Source organism: Lepidochelys kempii, chromosome 1 (genome assembly GCF_965140265.1).
Source record: "Lepidochelys kempii isolate rLepKem1 chromosome 1, rLepKem1.hap2, whole genome shotgun sequence".
Lineage (NCBI taxonomy): Eukaryota > Metazoa > Chordata > Testudines > Cheloniidae > Lepidochelys > Lepidochelys kempii.
Genome location: NC_133256.1, coordinates 256,781,559 through 256,803,943, shown reverse-complemented (window position 1 = coordinate 256,803,943; position 22,385 = coordinate 256,781,559). Strand labels below are relative to the sequence as shown.

At 52.2% G+C, this 22,385-nt stretch overlaps 3 protein-coding genes across 3 annotated transcripts; 2 read left to right on the top strand and 1 right to left on the bottom strand.

Annotated features, from left to right (window-relative positions):
• The first annotated feature begins 1,537 nt into the window (after positions 1-1,537).
• Positions 1,538-11,371, top strand: LOC140903872 (arf-GAP with dual PH domain-containing protein 1-like). Its single transcript, XM_073325792.1, has 11 exons — positions 1,538-1,862; positions 3,055-3,185; positions 5,308-5,399; positions 5,486-5,568; positions 6,430-6,542; positions 6,977-7,123; positions 7,718-7,801; positions 8,461-8,523; positions 9,091-9,162; positions 9,795-10,026; positions 10,149-11,371. The coding sequence occupies exons 1-11, from the start codon at positions 1,772-1,774 to the stop codon at positions 10,175-10,177; spliced, it is 1,137 nt and encodes a 378-aa protein (XP_073181893.1). The 5' UTR covers positions 1,538-1,771; the 3' UTR covers positions 10,178-11,371.
• On the top strand, positions 11,209-15,516 carry LOC140908649 (urotensin-2 receptor-like). The gene is made up of 3 exons (XM_073336275.1): positions 11,209-11,265; positions 13,904-14,788; positions 15,466-15,516. The coding sequence occupies exons 1-3, from the start codon at positions 11,209-11,211 to the stop codon at positions 15,514-15,516; spliced, it is 993 nt and encodes a 330-aa protein (XP_073192376.1).
• A 2,344-nt stretch (positions 15,517-17,860) lies between these two features.
• LGALS1 (galectin 1) lies at positions 17,861-22,182 on the bottom strand. The gene is made up of 4 exons (XM_073330347.1): positions 22,100-22,182; positions 20,054-20,133; positions 18,377-18,548; positions 17,861-18,067 (listed from the first exon to the last, which is right to left on the bottom strand). The coding sequence occupies exons 1-4, from the start codon at positions 22,106-22,108 to the stop codon at positions 17,921-17,923; spliced, it is 408 nt and encodes a 135-aa protein (XP_073186448.1). The 5' UTR covers positions 22,109-22,182; the 3' UTR covers positions 17,861-17,920.
• Between the last annotated feature and the right edge of the window lie 203 nt (positions 22,183-22,385).

Sequence of the window (22,385 nt, the reverse complement as noted above, 5' to 3'; positions counted from 1 at the left end):
GCCCCAGCCAGGACATGCTCTTTTCCTTAATGGAAGAGGGATCTCATGTGGTCCTCTGTGATGGACGTTAAACTACCGAACAAAAGACAGGGTTGAAGTCAGTTGTCTTGGCTTAGACCATTGAAAGGGTGTGCACGTCAGCACTGGGAACGCTTGATGGAGGCTAAGGAGGATGCTAAGTGCCCAGTGGATCAGGAATCTAACACAGACTCTATCTCTAACTCTATTTAAAACGAGCAGCTGCTTACAGAAAAAGAGCAAATTCTCCCGCGGGGAGAAGCGAGGATCAAAAGGGCCCTCCGGAACGTGCTGCGCGTATGTGCCCCAGCAGGGGCGCCGGAACAATTTGTAGAGTGGGGGGGTGCTGAGAGCCATTGAACCAAACTGTAAACCCTGGATAGGATGGAAAGCACTTCAAGCCTGGGGGTGCGGCAGACGCAGCACCTCCCACCCCTAGTTCTAGCACCTAAGCCCAAGGCACCTCTACAGTGGGGACCTGCAGGGCAATCACCCCAAGAGCTCCATTTCCCTCAGCACTTGCTTTCCCGACCCAAAGCCCCATTGGCTGAAATCTTCTGTCACTCTCGCCTCTACTCCAGTCAGCTTCCTCAGGCTGGGGGTGGGGCTAAAGGCCAACTGCCAAACCTCAACTGCCACAGAACCTTGTGGAACCTTTTGACTTCAAGATTCCAGGTTCCTGATTGGAGCCTCTCCCTCCCAATCAGGTTCAGGCAGGGGTGGGACTTTCTCACAATCTCCCTGCCTCCAGCTCAGTCTGAAGGTCACTTTCTACTGTGGTGTTTAAAAGCGGCTGCTGGTGTGCAGGGCCCCAGATGTGTATAACATGATATCTTATGACCCCCTCTGGCAGTCAAGTCCCGCATCCCTCTCTTCTGTCCCCACAGAGATCGGGTCACATGAACTAGCTGTCTCCCCCTCACTCACAGCTGCAGATCAAGTCACACGTTCTTACTGCTTCTCTTCCATATGACAAATCTCCAGACTTCCTTTAAAGGAGCGGCAGTTTAGTCCATGTTGGTGGGAGCAGGACACAGGCTGTTCTGTTAGTTACAGGGTGGGTGCTGTGGTTGTTTTCAGCCATGTCAGTGTGCCTCAAGACACAAGCTGCAGGACCCCCTGAAATATCCAATCACTATGTAGACAGTGTGGTCTAGTGGTAACAGCAAGGGAGTGGGCATTAGGACTCCCACCATTGCCACTGACTTGTTGTGTGACCTCAGGCAAGCCACTTAATTTCCTCATCTGTACTTTACAGGGAGCTTGCGAGGCTTCAGGAATGCTTATAAAGTTTGCTTTGAGATCTTCTGATGAACCCTGGCACATTATTAATTATGAGGTAGCCTGGTGGCCATTAGTCCTACTCCTGACACTGGGTGTCGCCTCTGAGCCATGGCTGTGTTGCCTTTAGCAACTTGCCTGCTGCTTAGGTTCTTTTCCTGGGGCTTGTCCTTTTACCAGCAGAAATGCGGAAAAACCAGTTCTGTGGTTAATTGCTGCACTTCCCTTCACGCCCACACTATCGGCCTTCTCCTCTTCCTCAGCTTACACACACCTCTGTCTCTTTCACTCTGCTGTGCTCTGTCAATCCAATAGGGTTTGCTCTCCAATTTTATTAACCCTACTGATCCCTTGCCCCAAGCCCCTTCTCCCTTGGGCGAGCCAGTGGGCTTGATCACAGGTAGAGATCACAGGTAGCTGCCTTCCTGGCCCTGCCGTGCCGTGCCCTGCCCAAGGGCAGCTATTGGAGACAATGGCTGAAAAGGGTGACAAGAATATGAAAGCCCTAAAGGAGGTGTGGAGGAGAGCTGAGAATGCCTTGTGCGCAGACTGTGGGAAGCCAGGTGAGTCGCTGGGGTCTCAGTAACGTGGGTGGGGGAAGAGGCTGCAGCGGAGAGAAGGGGACAGTTAGCAGAGATGGGGCCAAAGTGGGGCTTGATGTTGGAGAGAGTTCCACAGGAGGGGCAGCCAGAGTAGCCAGCTTTGGGGAGGAAGCTGAGGAGTAGGAGTCAGAAACTGTCTAGCCTGGGGGCGGGGGGAGCAGCGTGTCAGGTTGTGGTGGTTTGATATGGGCTGTCTGGAGGAGTTTCTCCTCCATGGATGGGGAAGGTATGGTGGGAGAGTCATTGGCCTAGCTGGACACTAGGTGTAGGGATTTGTTTTCTTGTGTGTGGAGACGGTACCTGGGTTGAAGAGATCCTACTGTGCGCAGTGGAGGAAGAAAAGGGTCATCCCACTGCTTGAACTGCAGAAAGATGTGCAACCACATCACCTTGGGCTGCTGTCATGTCAGAGCTGAGTAATTACTTGGGGTCAGGCCCAGTCAGAATTTGACAGAGAAGTTTCTGAAGAAATTGCAGATGCTGCAAAAAGTGGTGAGTGATTCAGAAAGCCATCCTCTCCTCGGGGCCAGCACTGAACCAGTGTCCTGCCATGGAGATATTTTTCTACTGGAAGTGCCATCTTTTGAAAGGAATAGAAATCCAAGGTCCTAATCCTGGAGGAACGTTAAAAGTCCCCATGGCACTTTCAGCAAAATGGGGGTCTAAGCCCCAAATTCAATTTTGGTAATTAATCACATTTTACTTTCCTAAATTCCTACTTGTTTCAACTGGATTCAGTGTTGTTCTTCATTTCCTGTGTTGAACAGTGATGTGTATTGCTGTGCATTGTTAAATAGCTGCCATATTCCACCTCAGAGGTGGCTGCATTTCTGTATTGGGTGAATGATTCTCAGAGAGAGCGAGAGAAAAAGAGAGAGTCTGTAAAGTTTTTTGGGATCCTTCAAAATAAAAGGCACAATATAGATATAAGATCAATATCCTACAGCTTGGAGCAGCAGGAAGGATGGAATGATAGTGATGTATTTTATTAGGGGGTATCTATTCCCCAGCAGGTGACTAACTCAGCTCACATGACATTGAGGTTATACAGCCCTCTGCATCTATTTCCCTAGGAGCCTTGACAGCACATTTCTCAGTCATGGCATATCTCCCTTGAATACCTGCTACTGATCCCCTTTTTATTTACCCTCAGATCCTGACTGGGCATCTTATACTTTGGGTGTCTTTATCTGCGTGAGCTGCTCAGGGATCCACCGCAATATCCCTAACATTAGCAAAGTTAAATCCTTGAGGATGGACCACTGGGACGAGGCCCAGGTGCAGGTGAGAGTCTTCCTATCTGCATCCCTGCTGCAGTGCAACTCAAGTCGGGGTTCTTTGTTCATAACACTCAATTTCTTGGGTCCTGTGAAAGTGAAACTATGTGATCAGGCCTTTTGAATCATGCTGTTGGACATTCATTTTGATTTCATAACTAGCCTCTTTGCTAGTAGTAGGGTTTTAATACCCAAGTGGAGATGATTTGCCCCAACCCATCCCTCCAGCAACTTGATGGACGATGCACTTACCCTTTGGTGGGCAGAGTGAAAGCAATGGCACTGCACAGTGATGAGCTGCCAAAATCTTAACAACGGGTTCCCTCCTCACGCCATGAGGGGGTCGTTGCCCACCCCCGCCCCCTGGGACTCCTGCCCCATCCAACCCTCGCACATTCCTTGATGCCCACCCCCAGGACCCCTGCCCCATCCAACCCCCTCCCCTGTCCCCTAACTGCCCCCAGAACCGGGCAGGAAGGTCTCGTGGCCCACCATAGTGGGTGCCCACCCTTAAAAGCCAGAGGCACCTGCCAGGGGGCGAGATGGGGAGTCCCGGAGGTACTTACTGAAGCATCCGGCAGGTCCCTCTGGCTCCTAGGGGTGGGGGAGCATAGCTGGGAGGGAGCAGCTGTTCCCCCACTGATCCCATCAAAAGTGGCACCTTAGGTGCCGACTCCCTGGGTGGTCCGGGGCTGGAGCACCCATGGGGAAAATTTGGTGGGTGCTGAGCACCCACCAGCAGCTCCCCACCCCGCACCCGACCCCAGCTCACCTCTGCTCCGCCTCCTCCGCCGAACGCGCTGCCCCGCTCTGCTTCTCCGCCCCCTCCCCCTGCCCCGGCTTCCCGCGAATCAGCTGTTTGGCAGGAAGCCGGGGCAGGCTGAGAAGCAGGCGGCAGCTTCCCACTCAGGCCGAGGGTGGCAAAGGTGAGCTGGCACCGGGAGTGATTTCCCTGTGCGGCCCCCCCCACCCGGGTTACCTGCTGCGGCGCGGGTGGCCCTCCTCGTGCCCCCCCGCCGCAGCTCATCTCCGCCTCCCTGGCCTGAGCGGGAAGCCGCCGTCTGCTTCTCAGCCTGCCCCGGCTTCTCCTGCGAACAGCTGATTTGCGGGAAGCCTGCAGGAGAGGAGAAGCAGGGCAGGGCGGCACATTCAGGGGAGGAGGCGGAGGTGGAGCGGAGGTGAGCTGGGGATGGGGATGGGGCAGAGAGCTGCCGGTGGGTGCCTTGCACCCACCAAATTTTCCCCTTGGATGCTCCAGGGCTGGAGCACCCATGGAGTCGGCACCTAAGACGCCACTTTTGGCTGGTTAAATTTAGAAGCCCTTTTAGAACTGGTTGTCCCTCGTGGAACAACCGGTTCTAAAAGGGCTTCTAAATTTAACAACCGGTTCTAGCGAACCGTTGCGAACTGGCTCCAGCTCACCACTGGCTCTGCATAATTCCTACGTCATGTTTTTTTATGACTAGAGTGGAAGTCTGCTTGAAACATACCTTGCCAAGACCCAGGGTCCCCTTGGCTGCATACAGCTGATTCCCCACCAGTAAACACCATGGAGACCAGGCCCTAGGTCTTATGCAGGACTCAATAGTCTAAGCATGGCACCCCTTCTACCTCCACCTTGGAAGGCTCTGGGAAAAGCTTCCAAATAGTGCTGGATTAATTGGGATCTATGGGAGCTTGACTTCTCCGCCCACTGTTCCCCTGGGCATTCACCAGGTCTTCCAGACAGCCATACAAAATCATCCGTATAGCACCACTCTTTGGAAAGGAGCTGGGAACTCTGGGATGTGTTCCCAAAAGGCTTTGCTGCTGCCACAATACATGGGATGGAACCTCAAGAGCACTAAACAAATGTACACACGCCAAGTGCGTGTGCACTGCTCCCACGTTAACCACTTTGGGGATAATTACATTGGGTTCAGTACAATCGATGTAAGTCTCTAACTCAGACAAGGCCTTTGAGACTTGATAGACACCAACCCTTGTGTAGTCACTCATCCAGGGACATTTCAGTGGATGGGGAGGGGGATCTGCTTAGATAGCTACACCCTGCATGTGGGGGGTGGGAAAGGCCCACAGTGCAATTTGCATCAAAGGGAAGGCGCTGACTCTCTTGTCTTATTTTGCAGTTCCTGGAGCAGCATGGGAATGTGGTGGCTAAAGCCACGTACGAGGCTCACATCCCCATTTACTATTACCAGCCGACTCACGCCGACTGCCAGTAAGAGTGGTTATTTAAGAGAGAGTGGTCACTTCTGGGATCCTTCAGTCTGTCACTAAGCCCCACCACATTTTGTCACCCCACAGAGTCCTGAGGGAGCAGTGGATACGGGCCAAGTATGAGCGCAAGGAATTCACCGAGCAAGGGAGACATCTGCCGTATTCCAACGGTAAGAGCACGGCATGGATTTATCCCTCACATTTATACTGCCCAAGCCCTGGCTGTGTGTTGACAGGGCACTGTCATGAGAAAGCTCGCAGTACTGACATCTCCGCTGGCCCGGTCAGTGCTACTGTGAAGGAGCTCACATTCTGGGTTGTACTTACAGGGCATTATTTTGAGGAAGCTCATGGTGCTGACATCTTGGCTGGGCACTGCCACAAGGAAGCTCACAGCACTAGTGTCCCAGATGGCACTGATGGGGCACCAACGTGATGGAGTTCACAGTGCTGGTCTGGCCAGGGCCCCAGTGTCTTCCTCCACCCCACTCCCAACGACCACAGTGGTCATATTTGAAGTTCTCCTGTCCGTGCAGCAAAGCAAAGTCCTGCCCCCAAGGGCATGCAGAACGAAGCAGGCAGAGCTCTGGGTCAGTGCCAAGTGCCTACGTGCGTTGGGCTGGGAGGCTGAGGCATACATGCGGAGAGCGAGCTCTCTCACACACCCCATCACTCGCAGCTAGGCAGGCTCCCAGTAGGCGAGGAGGAGTGAGGGGAACGCTGGTGAACATGTGCTCCATTGCGAGGTGTCTGCCAGGGAGCTGGGAGACAAACCGAGGAGCACTACCCATGGAGAGGTTAAAGTCCTTGTCCCCCATCCTTCCCCTCACACTTTCTCTCCCTCTCCCCTCTGTAGCCAGGCACAAGAGAGCCCGGCACGGGGCCCCATCCCTCAGACAGAGCTTTCCACTGGAGATACTCTGCATGGCACTCCACCACACACGCAGTCTGCAAATACTGGCTGATTGCAGCTCTCTAGTGCCCACTGTGGCCAATAGGGTACCTTCTCAGGCTGGCCTCTCTGTTCCTAGGACTGAAGGAAGGGATCCTATGGAAACGGGGCCGGGATAACGGGCAGTTCTTACTCCGCAAGTTTCTCTTGTCTGAGAGAGATGGGTGTCTCAAGTACTTCTCCAAACCGGACGTGAGTATGGTCTGCTTGGGGGGCAGCTCCTGCCTCTCAGTGCACCCCAACCTGGGGAGAGTGCCCCCTGCTGGTGCCAGGGAGTCATTTATATTCTCCCTACACAGTCCGGAGGACTCCCCTTGCACCTTCAGAGTCCCCCACGCTGGGACACAGTGCCCCTTACTGGTAAAAGGGAGATAATTTCCATTCTCTACATTCCCAGACGGATTCTCCCTTGGTGCTGCCAGCACAGCCCAACCTGGGGAGAGAGCCCCTACCTCGTGCCATGGAGACACACTCCCTCTGCTGGTGCTAGGAAAGCCTTTCCACTCTCTCTGCCCTGAGGACTCCTCTCTGCTTGCCTTGTCAGTGCCCCTCAGTCTCTAGCCAATGGTTTCTATCCCATCTGCATCTTTAGGGCCAGATCTCACCAATTCCATTTCCTTTCTCAGGCAAAAGAGCCCAAAATAAATATTAAAATTGACACCATCAATGCCACATTCCAGCCAGTGAAGATCGGGAACCCCAATGGCCTGCAGATCAGCTACCTCAAGGACAACAAGACCCGCAATATCTTCCTTTACCACAAGGATGGAAAGGTACAGGGGGCTGTCCTAGCCCCAGACAGCAATCCCAGCCTTTAGCAGTAGCAAGTGCTGGAGTGAATGGTGTAGGAAAATGCTGGCAGAATCACTGTATTAAATGTTGTGGGAATGCTGCATGTGTGTGTGTGTCACTGGAGGGAAAGGGGCTGGAGTACTGGCTTGGGGATGAATTGTTCTTGGGCAGGGGTTCTCAAACTGGAGGTCGGGACTCCTCAGGAGGTCACGAGGTTATTACATGGGGGGTCGCAAGCTTCAGCCTTCACCCCAAACCCCGCTTTGCCTCCAGCATTTATAATGGTGTTAAATATATAAAAAAGTGTTTTTAATTTATAAGGGGAGTCACACTCAGAGGCTTGCTGTGTGAAAGCAGTCACCAGTACAAAAGTTTGAGAACCACTGCTCAAGGGTATAATTTAGGAGCCACTGTAGAGACTGGTATATAGGCTTTTGGGAGGAAACCGAGGAATGCTGTAAGAGTGTGGGCCACAGGAGGAGCTCATACATATTCCCAGGAAGCTGTCTGGAGGGGTGGGTTGGGTGGTTCGGCACTGGTCACTCTGAAGTTCTCTGTCCTGCTTCCCTCCGCAGGAGATAGTGGACTGGTTCAATGCCATACGCGCAGTGCAGGTTCATTACCTGAAGGTGGCATTTCCCGTGGCCAGTGACAATGAGGTAAGAAATCACCTGAGAGTAATAACCAGCCCTCCTGCTGGTATCTAAAGCCATCCAGATAGAGGAACTTCTCTGTTCTCTGAGTCCTCTGGGGAAGGAGTCACTACTGTGGCTTGGCTAATGTTCCCTCAAATTTTTTACATCCATGTGCGGAATTAATTTTGCTATTTGCACCAATATGGAAGTGATGTGTGGTGGCAGTGGGGCCAAGGAGTTCAGAGTGTGGGAGGGGGCTCAGAGCTGGGGCAGGGGGTTGGGGTGTGTGAGGGTGGTGAGGGCTCTGGCTGGGGATGCGGGCTCTATATGGGGCCAGGGATGAGGGGTTTGGGGTGCAGGAGGGGACTCAGGGCTAGGGTAGAGGATTGGAGTGCAGGGGGGAGGTAAGGGCTCTGGGTGGGGGTGCAGGCTCTGGCATCCTAACAGTGGTGCGGTTAGAGGGGCCTGAAATGGGCAGAGAAGAGCTGCTCTCTGACATATCCCACGGAGATAGCCCTCTCCCCTGACAAAGCAGGGAAGGTGACATTAGCAGATGGAATTTAGAGAAGGATAGAGAAGAGAGGAGTTGGAGCGCTGAGGGCAGGCTGAGAGGGAGGGAGTGAACAAGAAGAACCAGCTAAAGTGAAAGATGTGCTGGGATATACCATTCTCCTTTTATGCAGATCAAAAGCCGACTAATGCAGAAATTCCTGAAGGAGGGATACATGGAGAAGACTGGCCCCAGGGTAAGATGGGATGACACAAGAAATCTAACAGAGGGGGAGTTGCCACAGAGAAACTAGGGTTCCTGACCTGCCTGGGTTCATTTCAGCATCCTCATGTTTGTCTTCATATCCCCAGACTTCTCCAAGATCCACGGCAATGCTGCTCTGTGCCTCAGCTAGGGCACAGCTGGGGTCTCATCGGGGAGCAGTGAGGGTGGCAATGAGGAGATGCAAAATTAGATGAACATGGAGGCTGAATTCCTCACTCATCCCACAAGAGTGGGTTTATTAAGTGTGTGTACATGTGTGCATGTGGACCTTGGAGACTGAACTTCCCTGTCACCTGAGCACAGGGGCACTTTGAGTGAGAAGTCTGTATGTTGGTGGAGACACTCAGGATTGAAAGAACCTGGGTACTGAGTCCCCTTCTCACCTCAGCAGAAGTGGGCTCCCTCCAGGGCAGGGATTTTGAGCCCAGTTTGTGTGTCTAGATGCAGCCCAGATTTAAATGAAATGCAGTAGCAATTCCCCTCTCTCCCCCGCAGAGGGCACTCTCCTCCTACAAATGTCCCCTCTTCATCTCCACAGCAGAGAGAGGCCTTTAAGAAGCGCTGGTTCACACTGGATCACCGCAGACTCATGTACTTCAAGGATCCATTGGTAAGTCAGAACTTGGATTGCATCCAGCTCTATCGTGCTGTGCTCTGGGGCAAGGAACAGCCAAAGGGTTCCTTTCCCTAGTGAGGTGGAGGTGAGACACAACTCCCCAAATGTCCATCAACAGATGCTTGGCCTCCCCATTCCACACACATCTCTCCCCACCCACCCAGTCCAAGCCCCCGTGCTTGCATCAGTCCTGCAATCAATGGGAACAGGGTTATAATAGCGACATGGTGGAAGTGACGCTATCTCAAGATAGCAGAAAGGGGGACAGGAGACCCTTCTTATCCAACCATCCTCTGCGTAATCCCCCCTTCATGCCCTTCCAGAGCCTCCAGTTCCTCCCTCCACATTCTTTGGTCTCTTATTCCAGAGATCATTGCTCAGTGCCCCCATCCCAGATCCCATCCCTTCTTAGTTGCTTCCTCTGAATATAACTCCCCTGGTGTTCTGAACCTCCAGTTCCCTTTATCCCGTTTGTTGTCACCCCCCCTCCCCTTGGACCTTCTGCACTCATCTGCTCTGCCCTGTCTCGCAAACTCCCCTAGCTCAGGCGCTGCTGGGACCATGACTGTTTGGATGCCTGCAAATCCCTCCCCATGACAGATCTGTCTTTCCCTCTTGCTGTTCAGGATGCATTTGCTAAAGGCGAAGTGTTCGTGGGCAATAGGGAGCATGGATACAGTGTCAAGCAAGGGCTGCCAGCAGGGGCTCAGGGCAGCTTCTCCTGGCAGTACGGCCTCACCATCGTCACCCCCGACCGGGAATATCTCTTCACCTGCGAGACCGAGAGTGACCAGCAGGACTGGATCGCGGCCTTTAGTCAGGTCATTGAACAGCCCATGACCCCCCAGGAGTATGCAAGTAAGTGTCAGGATGGTGTTCACTTCTCTCCTCCTGCGCCCGCCCACCAGCCTCATATCAGACAGAACTGAGGCTAGCCTAGCTCCCTGCTCTGATATACCCTCTGTTTGCCTTCCCTACAGTTGAAGCCTACTTCAAGCTCAGCTCCTAAGAACCCCCCGGAGAACCTGACTACAGCTCTATCTGCCTTAGCCCTGAGAGAGGGTGCTATGGGAGAGAAGAGGAGCTGTGCACCAGAGAATCTAGACTCTCCCAGTACATCATGGTTTGGAGCACTTTTTCTTAAACAGATCAACCAACCTCCCTTTGTTGCTGGGGGGCAAATTAGGCTGTACCCCTTTAAATGGAAGACACATTCCAAGACTGAACACTCAAAGCAACTAGTCACTGAGACCACTCCTAAGCAGTGTTGTGATCGAACTAGAGACTGGAAGGGTCTGTCATCCAATCAGGCTTTGAAGGTTTGCGTACCACAGGTGGTGAAGGAGGCGGGGGGGTGTTGTCTTTTAAACTTCCGTTATTGTACCTTACTGGAAAAGGGGAAGCCACCATAAAAGTGGAAACAGCCAAGCACGCAGTCAACATGGGTGGTTTGCAGGGTGGAGTGCAGCTCTGGCAGTCAACAGCTATAGCCTTGTCAAGTTACATATTCACAGGCAACCTTCCTCCAGAATTCTGCTGCAAAGATTAAAGTACTGTGCATGTATAAATTAGGGGATCATTGATACGAGTATGGGGAAGACACTGTATGACTATCGACAGTATGGCAAAAGCTGAGACTGTTTTCATTCTGAGCTGTACGTTTTAACAGTTGTGTGCATTCCATGATAATAATACCTAGCTCTTATCTAGCACTTTTTAGCAATAGACCTCAAAGCACTTTACAAAGGAACAAGTATCATTATCTCCAGTTTACGGATGGAGAAACTGAGGCACTGGGAGGTGAAGTAACTTGCTCAAGGACCCCGAGCAGACCATGAGAGAGCTGAAAACAACCCAGGTCTCCTGATTTCTAGTCCAATGCTCTATCCACTAGGCCACACTGCCTCCATAGAAGTGTAATCCACTGGATTGGCATGTGGGTTCATGTTCTCCTATTAGTGCCTGGCCCCAACAAGTATAACAGCCTACTACTTACACATAGCTAAAGGAGTTCTTCACTAGCTCAAGCAGTAAAGGCCCATGTTTTGGATTTGGAAGTTGCAGGTTCAACCCCTACGGATATCTGATGTCTCCCTGGTTTAGTACACAAGCAGCATGTGTATGTACATAGTGTCTATTAACAGGGGCTAACTGGACTTAATGGTGCATTCAGTAATGTAATACACAGAAAGAAATTAATAAAAAAATCTCATTGTAGTTTATCTTTGGTTAAGTGAACTCCTGTTCTGTTAAAAGGTAACCCAAAGGACTCCTTCTTGGAGGAAAGAAGATAACATGATAGCAGCATAAAGGGGGCAGAGTCTGTATTTTTCTGCAGTGATAGGCGATGACTATTTCCATCAGAGTCAAGTGACACCCTACAAAGAATTAATGTAGCCAGGCTTCACTTTCCTTCTCTGCCCCTGTTGGGGGAATCCCTTTCTTCCTTTTGGCCTGGAAACACCATGATCTGAGGGACTTTCCATCTTCTGACGGAGATCACCTCACCTTCAGGGACGAAGACAGGGGTTGACAGCCTCGCTCCCCTGGCATGATGGCACTTTCTTCCATGAGGGTAAAGCTCATCTCTGCAGGAGCCAGAGCTCTCTCAGGGGCTTGTCTGAGATTGTGGCATGAACTCCCTCAGGAACTAAGGACCAACACAAACCCCACCCCTTCCTGTGTAAGTGCAAGGTGCGTTTCTTTGCCCTGCCTTCGCCAGTAAAAACAGCAGTGTGTACATTAAAAAGAACAACCCCCCTGAAACAAAACCTTACAAAAACAAAACACTCCACTGCACACTTAATTCTCCTCCTGGGGAGAGGATGAGAGCAAGAGAATGCACCACGTGACACATATTGGTCATAACACTTAGTGAATCCTGGGACGGCACTCAGATACTACAGGGTTGAGGGCATTAGAGACCCTGTACAGACTGCTTCCCCGACCTGTTGTTGTACACTCTAATCCCTGCGATACTGCCAATAACTAGATACAGTCAGGGGGATTTGGCTCCAGCGCAGATAAGCAACAATACTGAGGATGGAATCCAGTGGATCAGGAGGCTCCCAAGAAGCCTCCCCAATATACACACAATGGTACATTTGATAACTTTGGGTTACATGTAGGCTTATACTATGCAAACCCACGCTTTGCTTATGTAACCCCAGCCTCAAACCATGGCTGTCCCCAACTGGATAGCGAACATGGCACATGTCTGGGCAAAGGGGATGGATGTGGGAAAGTTAGTAAGATGTAGTAGAGTGTGTGGACATGCACAATCCAGTTCATCCCATATCTAAAGGAGCAGCTCCAGCAGCTCAGCTAGCAAAGGGACGTTACCCTCTAGAAAGGCAGATCCCTCATATTCCACTAGGGGGCAGTGATGCAAACAGAGACACCCCATTGTAGGTACACTGGGTTGAGGGGTAGTGGACAGGGTATCACATTTTGGGGGTCTATGAGTGGTGCTCACACCCCATAAAGTGCTGTTGAAAATGGGACAAGTGGTGGACGCCAGCCCCATCAGCAGCAGAGGGAAATCTTGCCCCAGTGTACGGCTATTGATGGGGCATATGTGGGGCTTTACAGTGCAAAGCACCTACTGCATTGATTCAACCCCAAATGCCACTCCACAGTGTGCCCAGTCCACCCAGGTCCCCCTTGGAGAAGGAAGCAGAAAAAAAGGCCTCTTTTCCCAACCCCTTCCAGGTTAGGGGCAGAAAAGCAGTGTGTTGCCTGCCCTGACAACTTGTTCCCTATGAACACATTTCCAACACTGACCCTGGCATTTCTAGTCTGACTCTGGGATGCAGTGACTTTCCCTGATGCTCTCAGCCAGCCAAGGGAGTGGGAGTGTCATCCTAAGGTCTAAAGCCTCATTCAAAGGAGTAAAAGAAGAAGTAGCAGCTGCAGAGGGGAAAATTAGAGGCAGGACCAGAAGAGTGAAAAGAAAGAAAGAAAAGCGACAGGAGGAAGAAAGAAAAGGAGAAAGATCTGACAGTGGGTGGAGGAGGGGGAGAAATCTAATGCAATTCCTCACCTAGTGGCTAAGAGCCCAGTACAAACTCTGAGAGCGCTGACACTTGGGTGTTAAGCTGTGAGTTATACAAGTTCCTCTGCCCAGAGGGGATGATGGGATAGTTTTGGGGTGGGGGCGGGGCGGGGGGAAATCACAATTTTTCCTGTGGTTTTCTCCAAGCTGAGAGGAAGGAGAGATCCAGAAGAAAGACAAATTACTTGCCCACTGAGGAGGAATTTCTGTTCGTCTCCAAGTGCCAGTGAACACTAGGGAGGGGAGATGAAGGTGAAGGTGAAGAGAGCAATGGCACCTCACTGGACATGGAAGGGTATTTAGCTACCCTGGATCTGAAGGCATACACCTCTTCTCAGCTCCATGGTGGTGTGACAACTGGTAAGGTATCCTGCTGAGCCGGGCTTGTAAAGGATTGGGACAAACTAATGAGCTGTATTGTTTGGTGTGAGAAATAGACTCTCCCTGAATGTTTTAGTGTCAGGTCAGCCAAGATCTCTTCTCACTCCTTCCTTCCCTAGCTGTCCCTACATTGCGTCTACCGGAGTCCCACACACCAAGGGGAAATGTATCTCTGGCAGCGCATGTTGTAGTTTCTCTCATTACCAGATCGTGTGTTGTGACCCTGGGCCAGTGATGGCAGAGACGGGAGAGGAAGCACAGTGTGGTAATTTCTCAGATGATGGTCCTAATTTAGAAGAGGATAGCCCAGTTACTGGGCTCTTGGGCACCATCCTGACAGTCATGTGCCTTTTTGGGATGACAGGGAATGTCTACACACTAGTGGTGACATCCAGAGGCGTGTCTGGCCACTCAGCTGGCTCCCTGTGTGTCTATGTGGTCAACCTAGCCCTGGCTGACCTACTCTACCTCTCCACCATCCCCTTCGTCGTATGCACGTACTTTGCCCAGGATTGGTTCTTTGGGGATATGGGCTGCAGACTTTTGCTCAGCCTGGACCTCCTCACCATGCATGCCAGCATCTTCCTGCTGATGGCCATGAGCCTGGAGAGGTACTGGGCAGTGACTAGGCCACTAAGGGCCAGGCAGACCGGGAACAGCTGCCGCAAACTCACCAGCCTGGCTCTCTGGCTCCTCTCGCTGCTGCTGACTGTGCCCATGATGGTCATGATCCAACTGCGGGACAGCAGCAGCCACAACAAGCGGATCTGCTTCCCCACCTGGACGCCCGAGGCCTTCCGCGTTTACCTCACGGTGCTCTTCATCACCAGCATTCTGGCTCCTGGCCTGATCCTAGGCTTCCTGTACTGCTGCCTTGCCCAAGCCTACTGGACCTCAGTGGCGGCCATGCAGCCGCGGGTGACAGGCCGGGCCTTGAAGCAGAAGCTGTTCTCCAGGATTTTCAGCATCATTGCAGCCTACTGGGCCTGCTTTGTACCCTTCTGGGCCTGGCAGCTCGCTAAGCTGTACTGGAGTGAGGGCCTGGGGATCAGCCCTACCGCCCAGGCATACCTTAACTTTGGAGTGACCTGCCTGACCTACGGCAACAGCTGCATCAACCCATTCCTCTACACCCTGCTCACCCGGAACTACCGAGAGCACCTGGCCCATAGCGGGGAGAGGCAGGCTGGGGAGCAGGCCTTCTTCTTGACAGGGAACCAGGGTAGGGCCCAAGCAGAAGGCATGCCCATGGCCTCCAGGGGACTGCCAGGTGCGGGACTTGGGAAAGGAAGGTGGGGGGAACCTCTGGCAACTAAACTCCAAGAACAGCTGCAGCCAGGACTTAATGCAGCTTTCTGCTGATGCTTATAGTCTCCCAAGGAATATTAAATCCATCTCCAGCTCTGCCTTCTGCACTTACCTGCAAGGTCTCCTGTTCTCTTACCGAGCAGCACTGATTGGCTTTGACCTGGCACCTCCTCCTTCCCAAATATCTCAGAGCCCCTGCTCATTCGCTGTCCATTATAGCCCTCCCACCCACTTAACCTACTACCAGCCCTTAGTGCTCTCCAAGAAAGAGACACTCCTTTGAATGTTAATGGTTCCTCTTGTGGATTCTTACTTGGCCCTCTGCTTGTGGGAGAAAGGGAATTCAACCCTAGGCTTCCTCCCCCCTAGACACACAGTTGAGGCCTCTCACCGAAAAGCGAGCAGGTGGAGAGAGCAGGAGGACCAGCAGCTGATTCCAAACAGGGGGGCAGACACACATGTGCTATGAGTGTCTCTAGTGGGGAAGCCTGCTCCCTCCACTCTGGCAACAGGCTGAGCCATCCTGAGCTCTGGCTAGCAATGAGTCACTGCAGGCTCTGGGGAAGATTAGCCTGCAGAGTCATTTCCAGCAGTACCCAATTTAGCATCAAGGCTGGACTAAGGGGCCGGGCTCCTGGAATCTCAGCTTTCAGGCAAATAAATGGCGCTCCAGGTGTGACCAACGCACTGATGTTTGCATGAGATGGCCTGAAACAAGGGCTAGGAGAAGCATGAACAGCTGTCATTCATTTTAATGGGGAAGGGACTGAACCCCCCCCCCCCGACTTCTTGCGGGGGGGGGGGGGGAGGAATGAGCTGTGCACAACCCTCAGCAGAGACATCTGAGGGTAGAGCCTCCCTAACACCCCTTCACAGGCAGGGTGAGAGAAAGTCCTGCTCAGACAGGCGGAGAGACTGTCCTACCTCCTCCTAGAGATATGTGTCTGCCTAAAGATAGAGAGTGATGGTCTAGGGAGCTGGATGAAGCCTCCATGGCCCAAAGAGCAGGCCCCTATCCAGCCCAGTAGACAGTTTTCTTGTGGGTGGTCCCTGCAGCTAAAACCCCCAATAGGGGCATGGCTATGGCACAGGCTGGGAATTGCCTTAGTTTGGCCCTGTTTAGCAATTAGCATGAATATGGGGACAGAGTCCCTGGCTTTCCCATGTTCCCCACCCATGGCAAGCCCTCGCTTTTAAGGCAACACAGATCCAGCAGGAGGGGGGTAGAACCTCGGTGGAGGGCAGGGCCAGGCTCAGGCCAGCTGACTGGCTTACCCACAGCAGGAAGAGGAATGTATCATGTGTTTGTAACATACCTCATCATCACATGCCCAAGATGGAAGGAGTAGGGAGTGGGGAGAGTCTCACCATGCCAGGACTAGCCTGAAAGAGGCACACAGGGTCACTGGCACATTAACAGGGATGACAAAAGCACAGCTTACGTGCCTTGCCCTAAGCAACAGCTCCTGGGAGTAGGAGTGTGGCTCACACTCAGTGCTGACAGTGCAGTCTAATTTTGCTGTGGGAAGGGGAAGGTGTGGGCAGGGGTAGACGTATGCTGCAGCCCAGCCAGCACGCTGCATTACCTTTTCTGCACAAAGGAAAGCAGTAAGCACCACAGAAAGTGGCTCTTATGGGTGCCACAAAACAATCCGAGCCCACTGTCGTGGCCCCTATTTCCCCCTACCTCCTAGTCTCTGACGGATCCGTGCAGGAGCAAGCATGCCTAGCCTCTGCTTCCACCTCCATCGTTCTTATTCTGCAAGCACCCAAGTGCTACAGCAGCGCACGTGGTGAAGAATCTCTAGCCCCCAGGAGAGAGCTCTCTGGTCAGCCCAATAAAACCACCTCTGAGCGGTGGCAGCTATGTCGGTGGGAGATGCTCTCCTGCCAACATAATGCTGTCCACCCTGACGCTTAGATCAGTGTAATTAGCATTGCTCAGGTGGCTTATTCAAACCCCTGAGCGATGTAGCTCTAGTGGCATAAGTGGTAGTGGGTACAAGCCCTCAGTGCCACATAGATGTCATGCTTGGACTTCAAAGTAAACTAGTAGAGGGGGACCCTAGTGTAGTCTGTAGCATGGGCAGGGTACACACTAAGCAGGGACAATAGGTCTATTATCTTGGAGTGTGGCTGGCAAAGAAGTACTGCACTGCTCTTAGTGTAACCCACACCTCTCCTGGGTGTGATGTTCTGTCCCATCTAGTGGCAGCGAGACCACTTAGAGAGGTTAAGGAGTCTGCTCTATAGCCTTAGCTAATGGCCACTTGGCTTTTAGTTCATGCAGTAGAGGCTCCTGCACTAAGCTCCAGAGGTCCCTGGTTCGATCCTGCCCACTGATGACGGCAGTCTGTCAGTGTTACACTAGTGCTCCTTCAGGATGGCTAGCAGCCCTGGGAGACAGTACAGTGTGTGTTGTGGGAGTGAGAGGGGCCTTTACAAACAAATGTAGGTAGAAGGGAGACAAACCTAGTACACCCCACTCCTATGCCTCCATACAACTCTACACATTCAGTGTATACATGGGAGCAGCCACCGTTATTTTAGTCGAGGTCTTAGACCTCTTGAGCTGTTTAGTGAGGTGTAGAGTCAGGACTAGACACATTTACCAGACTCCTCTCAGTCTGAAAGAGTGTGAAGCTAGATCCTGATATTAAAAAAATTAATGCAATAAGCTAAGTAGAGCAGCTCTTGCCTTTGTTAGTGCCAAGCACAACCACACGGCTATAGAAAGTACTTTGTTATTGATATTTTGGTCACATTATCCTAGTCCTTCAGGAAGTCCACCCTCCAGTGTCCCTAGAGAGGCTATTGGGCAACAAGCCAAATGCAGGCCCAATTCCACTCAGCTACACAAGGTGCCATCAGGTCTGACAGAAGGAAGTGACAAACCCAGGGAATGGCTGTGGGAAATGCAGCAGACACAAGAAAGAGCTAGTCACTAGGTTTAGTAGACCAAATTCAGTGGTATTTATTGTGTTTCCTTTTAAATATCCCTTTGGGGAGTTATTCCAACTGGATGGATTTGATTGTGAAGTCACCTTCTGCATTCAGGAAATCGATGACCTGGAGACCCAACCGGTTAGGGAACTTGAACTGCTGGTTGTTTGGCAAAGTAATGGTTAGATTACTTGGGTCATGAGTGAAGAAGATCTGCAAGGGAGGAACAGAGGACATGTCTGCCAGGGTCTGCTAGATGTCCATCTTCTCCTCCTGCCCAGGTAGCAGGATCTTTTAGCTAGAGCATGGGGCTGGAGCAGCTGATTACTGGTTGTCAGGACTGTGTCTAACCAGCTTGGATATGTGGGAGGTGGGTGTAGTCTCCTGCCCAGACAGGGTCCTGCCCAACTCCTTGGACTGAGCCCCCTCTGTGTAATACCTTAGCTGTGTCCCCAAAAGGGAGGGCTGAGTGTGTCCCATGCACAGGGGCATCACCCAGATCCACATCATTCCAGGCCTCACCTCCACATTGGTGCCCTCCTGGAAGGGGAAGGCTGATTCCCTGTGCTCAGCACCCCACTCCCCTTTGTCCTTGGAGTTGCACACAATGGTGTTCACATCCCCATGAGCATCAAAACGTGGGTTGAAGTGCAGCACTACGTTGGCTTGGTCTTTCCCTAGGTTCAGCACAAAGCTGCAAGATAGAACAAACAAGTGAGATACTGGCAGCCTCATGCATGGCACCCTAGACTGTGGCAGCATCACACACTCTTACCTCTAGGGCCTGTGGCCTTGGTGGTCACCTCAATCTGACCAGCACCAGGTCAGAATTTGTATAGAGCCCTTCAAGAAAGCCCTAGGATTCTGCAGGAGGAATTGAGGAATGAGTAGGGGGGTGCTCTTTCCTCAGAGGCACTGCCCCAGAAGAGTGCAGTCTTTTGGCTAGAGACAGAGGCCCTGGGTACTTGGATCCATGGCAATTTTCAGAAGAGTGGGGCATTTGCCCTGACCAGCTTGGAGAATTGCATTCTGCACCTTGAAGTCCCCCTGGGGTTTCAGTTGGGTGCTACATTCTTCCCTTCTTGTCCTAAGGAAGTAATTGTTGCTGTACCCCATTAAACAGCTGCCACCTTCCACCACAGAGGCAGCTGAAGGAAGCAGTTACCAACTTTTATTAATAAGCACCTCTCATCCCACAGGATCTTCCAGGGGAAGAGCCATTCTTCCCCATGGGGCCCCTCCCTCCCTTGGGGCCACCAGTCATGCAGACAAGATCGTACTGTTTAGGGAGAGGCAGCCCAGAAAGATGTGCACAGATGCTATCACACTTCAAAGGGAGCAGAAAGAGTTGGGACATGTTGCTCCTTGGAATGCCGGTCTGTTCCCAGGGTGGGAGCCAATCTCCCTTCCCACAAGGCAGGAAAACCCTGCCAACCACACACAGAGGAGACAGACTTGCTGGGTTTTGGTGGCCAGACCTGCTGGAGAGACTAGAGGCCCTCCGAGAGTAAGTCTACACAGCAAAAAAACCCAGAACAAACCAGAGCAGTTAATCTCAGAGCCTGGGTCTAGAGACTTGGTTGTGCTATGGCACTGAAAGATAGCCATGGAGATATTCTAGCTCAGATAGGAGAGTGGGTTTCAGAGCCTGAGTCACTGTCTATATAGCCATTTTTAGACCTGTAGTGCAAACCTGAGTGTGGAGACCGGGGCTCTGGCCACAGGATTTATGAGGTTTTTTTTAAATTGCTGGGTAGAGACCCCATGGGTATGTCTAAGCACCAATTCTATCAAGGCTGCCTCTGCCTGGCAGAGCTCCTGCAGATCCAGTTGCCCTCCTCTAACCAAAAGCCCCACTTGCCTGCTCACCACACCCTGAGAGAGGCCGTTTCCTTTCTTCACACAGAGCAGCTCCATTTCCCTTCTCTGCACTACAGGGGATGTGGTTGCTACCAGGGGAGGGGACTGGTGGACTTGCATCTGGTTTTACTTATCTTCTTGGCAGAGGGAAGGAAAAGATTGCCTCCATGTATATTGGGAAGTGACTCACTGGAAAGTGCAGCTTCAGGCATTAACCCTTTCAAAGCCACTCCCCTTTTCCACAGCAAGGGGGAATCCTTCCCTCCACCCCATAGTCAAGAAGATCCTGCCATGTTCCCTAGACCCCTCTGTACATTTCCCCCGCACAGCATGACTTACCTCTTGGCACCTGCCGAGATTTCACCCTTCACACCAATGCGCTTTCCAGCCTTGATGCCCATATTGGTACAAACTATTCCCTGAAAAATCCAGAGAGGGACATGTTAGCCCCAGGGGTTCTGGCTCGGTTAGCTGCTCCCCTTCTGTACCCCACCCAGCCTGCAGTACAAAACAGGGCATGGGTATGGAAGAGAGACTGAGCCTTTTGGGGACAAGAGAAGATGTTGGCACATTACTTCAGGCAGTGAGACAGCACCACCACCCCACATGCCCAAGAATGCGTGCCAAAGACTATACCCCCTAGAGAGGTGACCTATAATGGTTGGGGCATTCACTGCTTCCCCAGCATAGTTTCTGTAGGGGAACAGCTGTGAACTTATTCACCAAGGGGGGTGAAAATAAAAATCTTACCCCACCTGGCTTACCTCCACAAACGTGAGTCCTAAATGGCTCCTGAAATGTAAGCCAGGCTACACACCCCTTATGCAAAATGGCTCTAGCCACACCCAACTCCCCTCACTTAGCAGCTCCCAAGTCTTCACACACTAGTCCAGCTGCATTGGAGTGGAAGCCCCTTTGGTTAGGGAGCACAGACTCCCACACACTGGTTACAGCCCTGTTGTGGGTTGGTTGCAGCTGAAGCTTTTGCCCCAGGCTAGCTACTGTGAAGCATGCTTTTGTATGGTGGGGTGGTCCAAATGGGGTTGTCTGCATCCGCCGGGTGACTCAAGTGGTACTAACTGGCTCCTTGTTGCAGCCTCAGAGCTAGGATTGGAGCGGGCACGTGTCCTTGAACTCACTCCTGCAGAACTGCTCCCCCAGGCAAGGGCTGACCACGAGGTAACTGCCAACTGTGCGGGCCCTGCTTTGTGGCCAGAACCCCTCTGCCCCACCCAGTTTCTCAGCCCTTGCAGATCAGTAACTTTACCAGCCTAGAGGTTCTCTGAACTGCTCTTCCTCCTCTGCACCACTAGGGAAGCAGGAGAAAGAGGGCTACCTGCCCAAGACCAGAGCCTCAGCAGGAGAGTCATGCCCACACCCATTCTAGAACTGCCTGGAGCCACAGGGTTCTGATGAGGACTGCAAGGTGCTTTCACGGTGGCTCAGACATGTCACCCCCTCCCAGGCCCAGCCTCCTAGCTGTGGACTCATTGTGCAGTTTCCAACATACAGGGTTGTAGCCACACACCCCTCTCTGCCCCCAGCAGCTAATGAGCAAACAATACCAACTAGCTGGAACAGAGTCCCTGGGCACAATCTATGCATCTGGGCTGCACTAGCTGAAGTCATTCCTCCTCCCACCACTCTAGGGAAGAGAAAGGAGAGAGAGAGTATTTCCTAGTCATCCCCCCTGGGGGGGGGGAGGGGAGGAAGAGAGAGACCAGTAGGAACAACAACCCCTCCGGTATTAGCACCTTCAAGCAATGCCCTTGCAGCCACTCCCAGTTACAACTCCACCCCGCTGGTCCCTTCACCCTCAGACACCTTTGAAAGCAGGTTAAAAATCAAGAACTTTCTGAAAGTTTCAGGCCACAAGTACAAGTAGTGGGGGGTAGGTATTCTAGGCATAGGATGTTCAGAAAGAGCCAGCTGCTGTTACAGTAGTATCCCATCTGCAGGTAGGAAAGGGGGAAGTTGCTAGGAGGCATCATGTCAGCCTTGAGGCAACTCTGAACTATTTCCCACCCAAAAACCCCCACCCCAAAACCCAGCTTCCCCCATGAAAGGGGCAGGGAAGAGCCTTCCTGGGGAAGCAGAAACAGACCCCACTGCTCTCATCAGAGATCAGTTCTTGTAAAACATCATCACTACCCCACCCTCCTCTTAGATTACAGGACATTAAAAGGGGACTGCACAGCCCACTTCACATCACACCACCCTTTCAGGCAGCACAGACAACCCCTCAGCAAAGCCCCCACAACTCCCTCCAGCTTGCCAGCAGTAGTCACCCTTTGCAACACACCACTGATTTCATCCCTCTATTCCTGCAGCCAACACCCCAGGCACAAGCCTGCCTACCTACCTCCCTCCCTCCCCTTCACTCACACAAGACATGGTGGTGGTCTTCTCACTCTCCCTCCAGCTACCAAGATCTATCAAACAGATGTAGGCAAGTACTGTGCTGCTCCCATGCCCTTAAATAGTTGGGCAGCTGATGAGTCATACACTGAGTCACCCCTCCCTTCAGCCAATCAGAAATAGCTGGGGGGGGGGGCTTGGAATTTTGATGATAGGTCACACCCTCCCAAAAGCTATCAAGGCAGAGCTTTCTCCCCAGCCTCTGGATGCTAAACCCCACCTTCCCCAAGCAGCCAGCCAGTCACTGGAGTCA

What these genes read in the sequence shown, in the direction of transcription:
- LOC140903872 (XM_073325792.1), top strand. Translation starts at nt 1,772, where the DNA reads ATGGCTGAAAAGGGTGACAAGAATATGAAAGCCCTAAAGGAGGTGTGG. An exon ending in GGGACGAGGCCCAGGTGCAG is followed by an intron (nt 3,186 to 5,307) that starts GTGAGAGTCTTC and finishes CTTATTTTGCAG; the next exon opens with TTCCTGGAGCAGCATGGGAA. An exon ending in AGTACTTCTCCAAACCGGAC is followed by an intron (nt 6,543 to 6,976) that starts GTGAGTATGGTC and finishes TTCCTTTCTCAG; the next exon opens with GCAAAAGAGCCCAAAATAAA.
- LOC140908649 (XM_073336275.1), top strand. Translation starts at nt 11,209, where the DNA reads ATGTTTTGGATTTGGAAGTTGCAGGTTCAACCCCTACGGATATCTGAT. An exon ending in GGATATCTGATGTCTCCCTG is followed by an intron (nt 11,266 to 13,903) that starts GTTTAGTACACA and finishes AATTTAGAAGAG; the next exon opens with GATAGCCCAGTTACTGGGCT. An exon ending in CCCATAGCGGGGAGAGGCAG is followed by an intron (nt 14,789 to 15,465) that starts GCTGGGGAGCAG and finishes GAGTCACTGCAG; the next exon opens with GCTCTGGGGAAGATTAGCCT.
- LGALS1 (XM_073330347.1), bottom strand. An exon ending in ATCTCGGCAGGTGCCAAGAG is followed by an intron (nt 18,549 to 20,053) that starts GTAAGTCATGCT and finishes TCTATCTTGCAG; the next exon opens with CTTTGTGCTGAACCTAGGGA. An exon ending in AGGAGGGCACCAATGTGGAG is followed by an intron (nt 18,068 to 18,376) that starts GTGAGGCCTGGA and finishes CCTCCCTTGCAG; the next exon opens with ATCTTCTTCACTCATGACCC.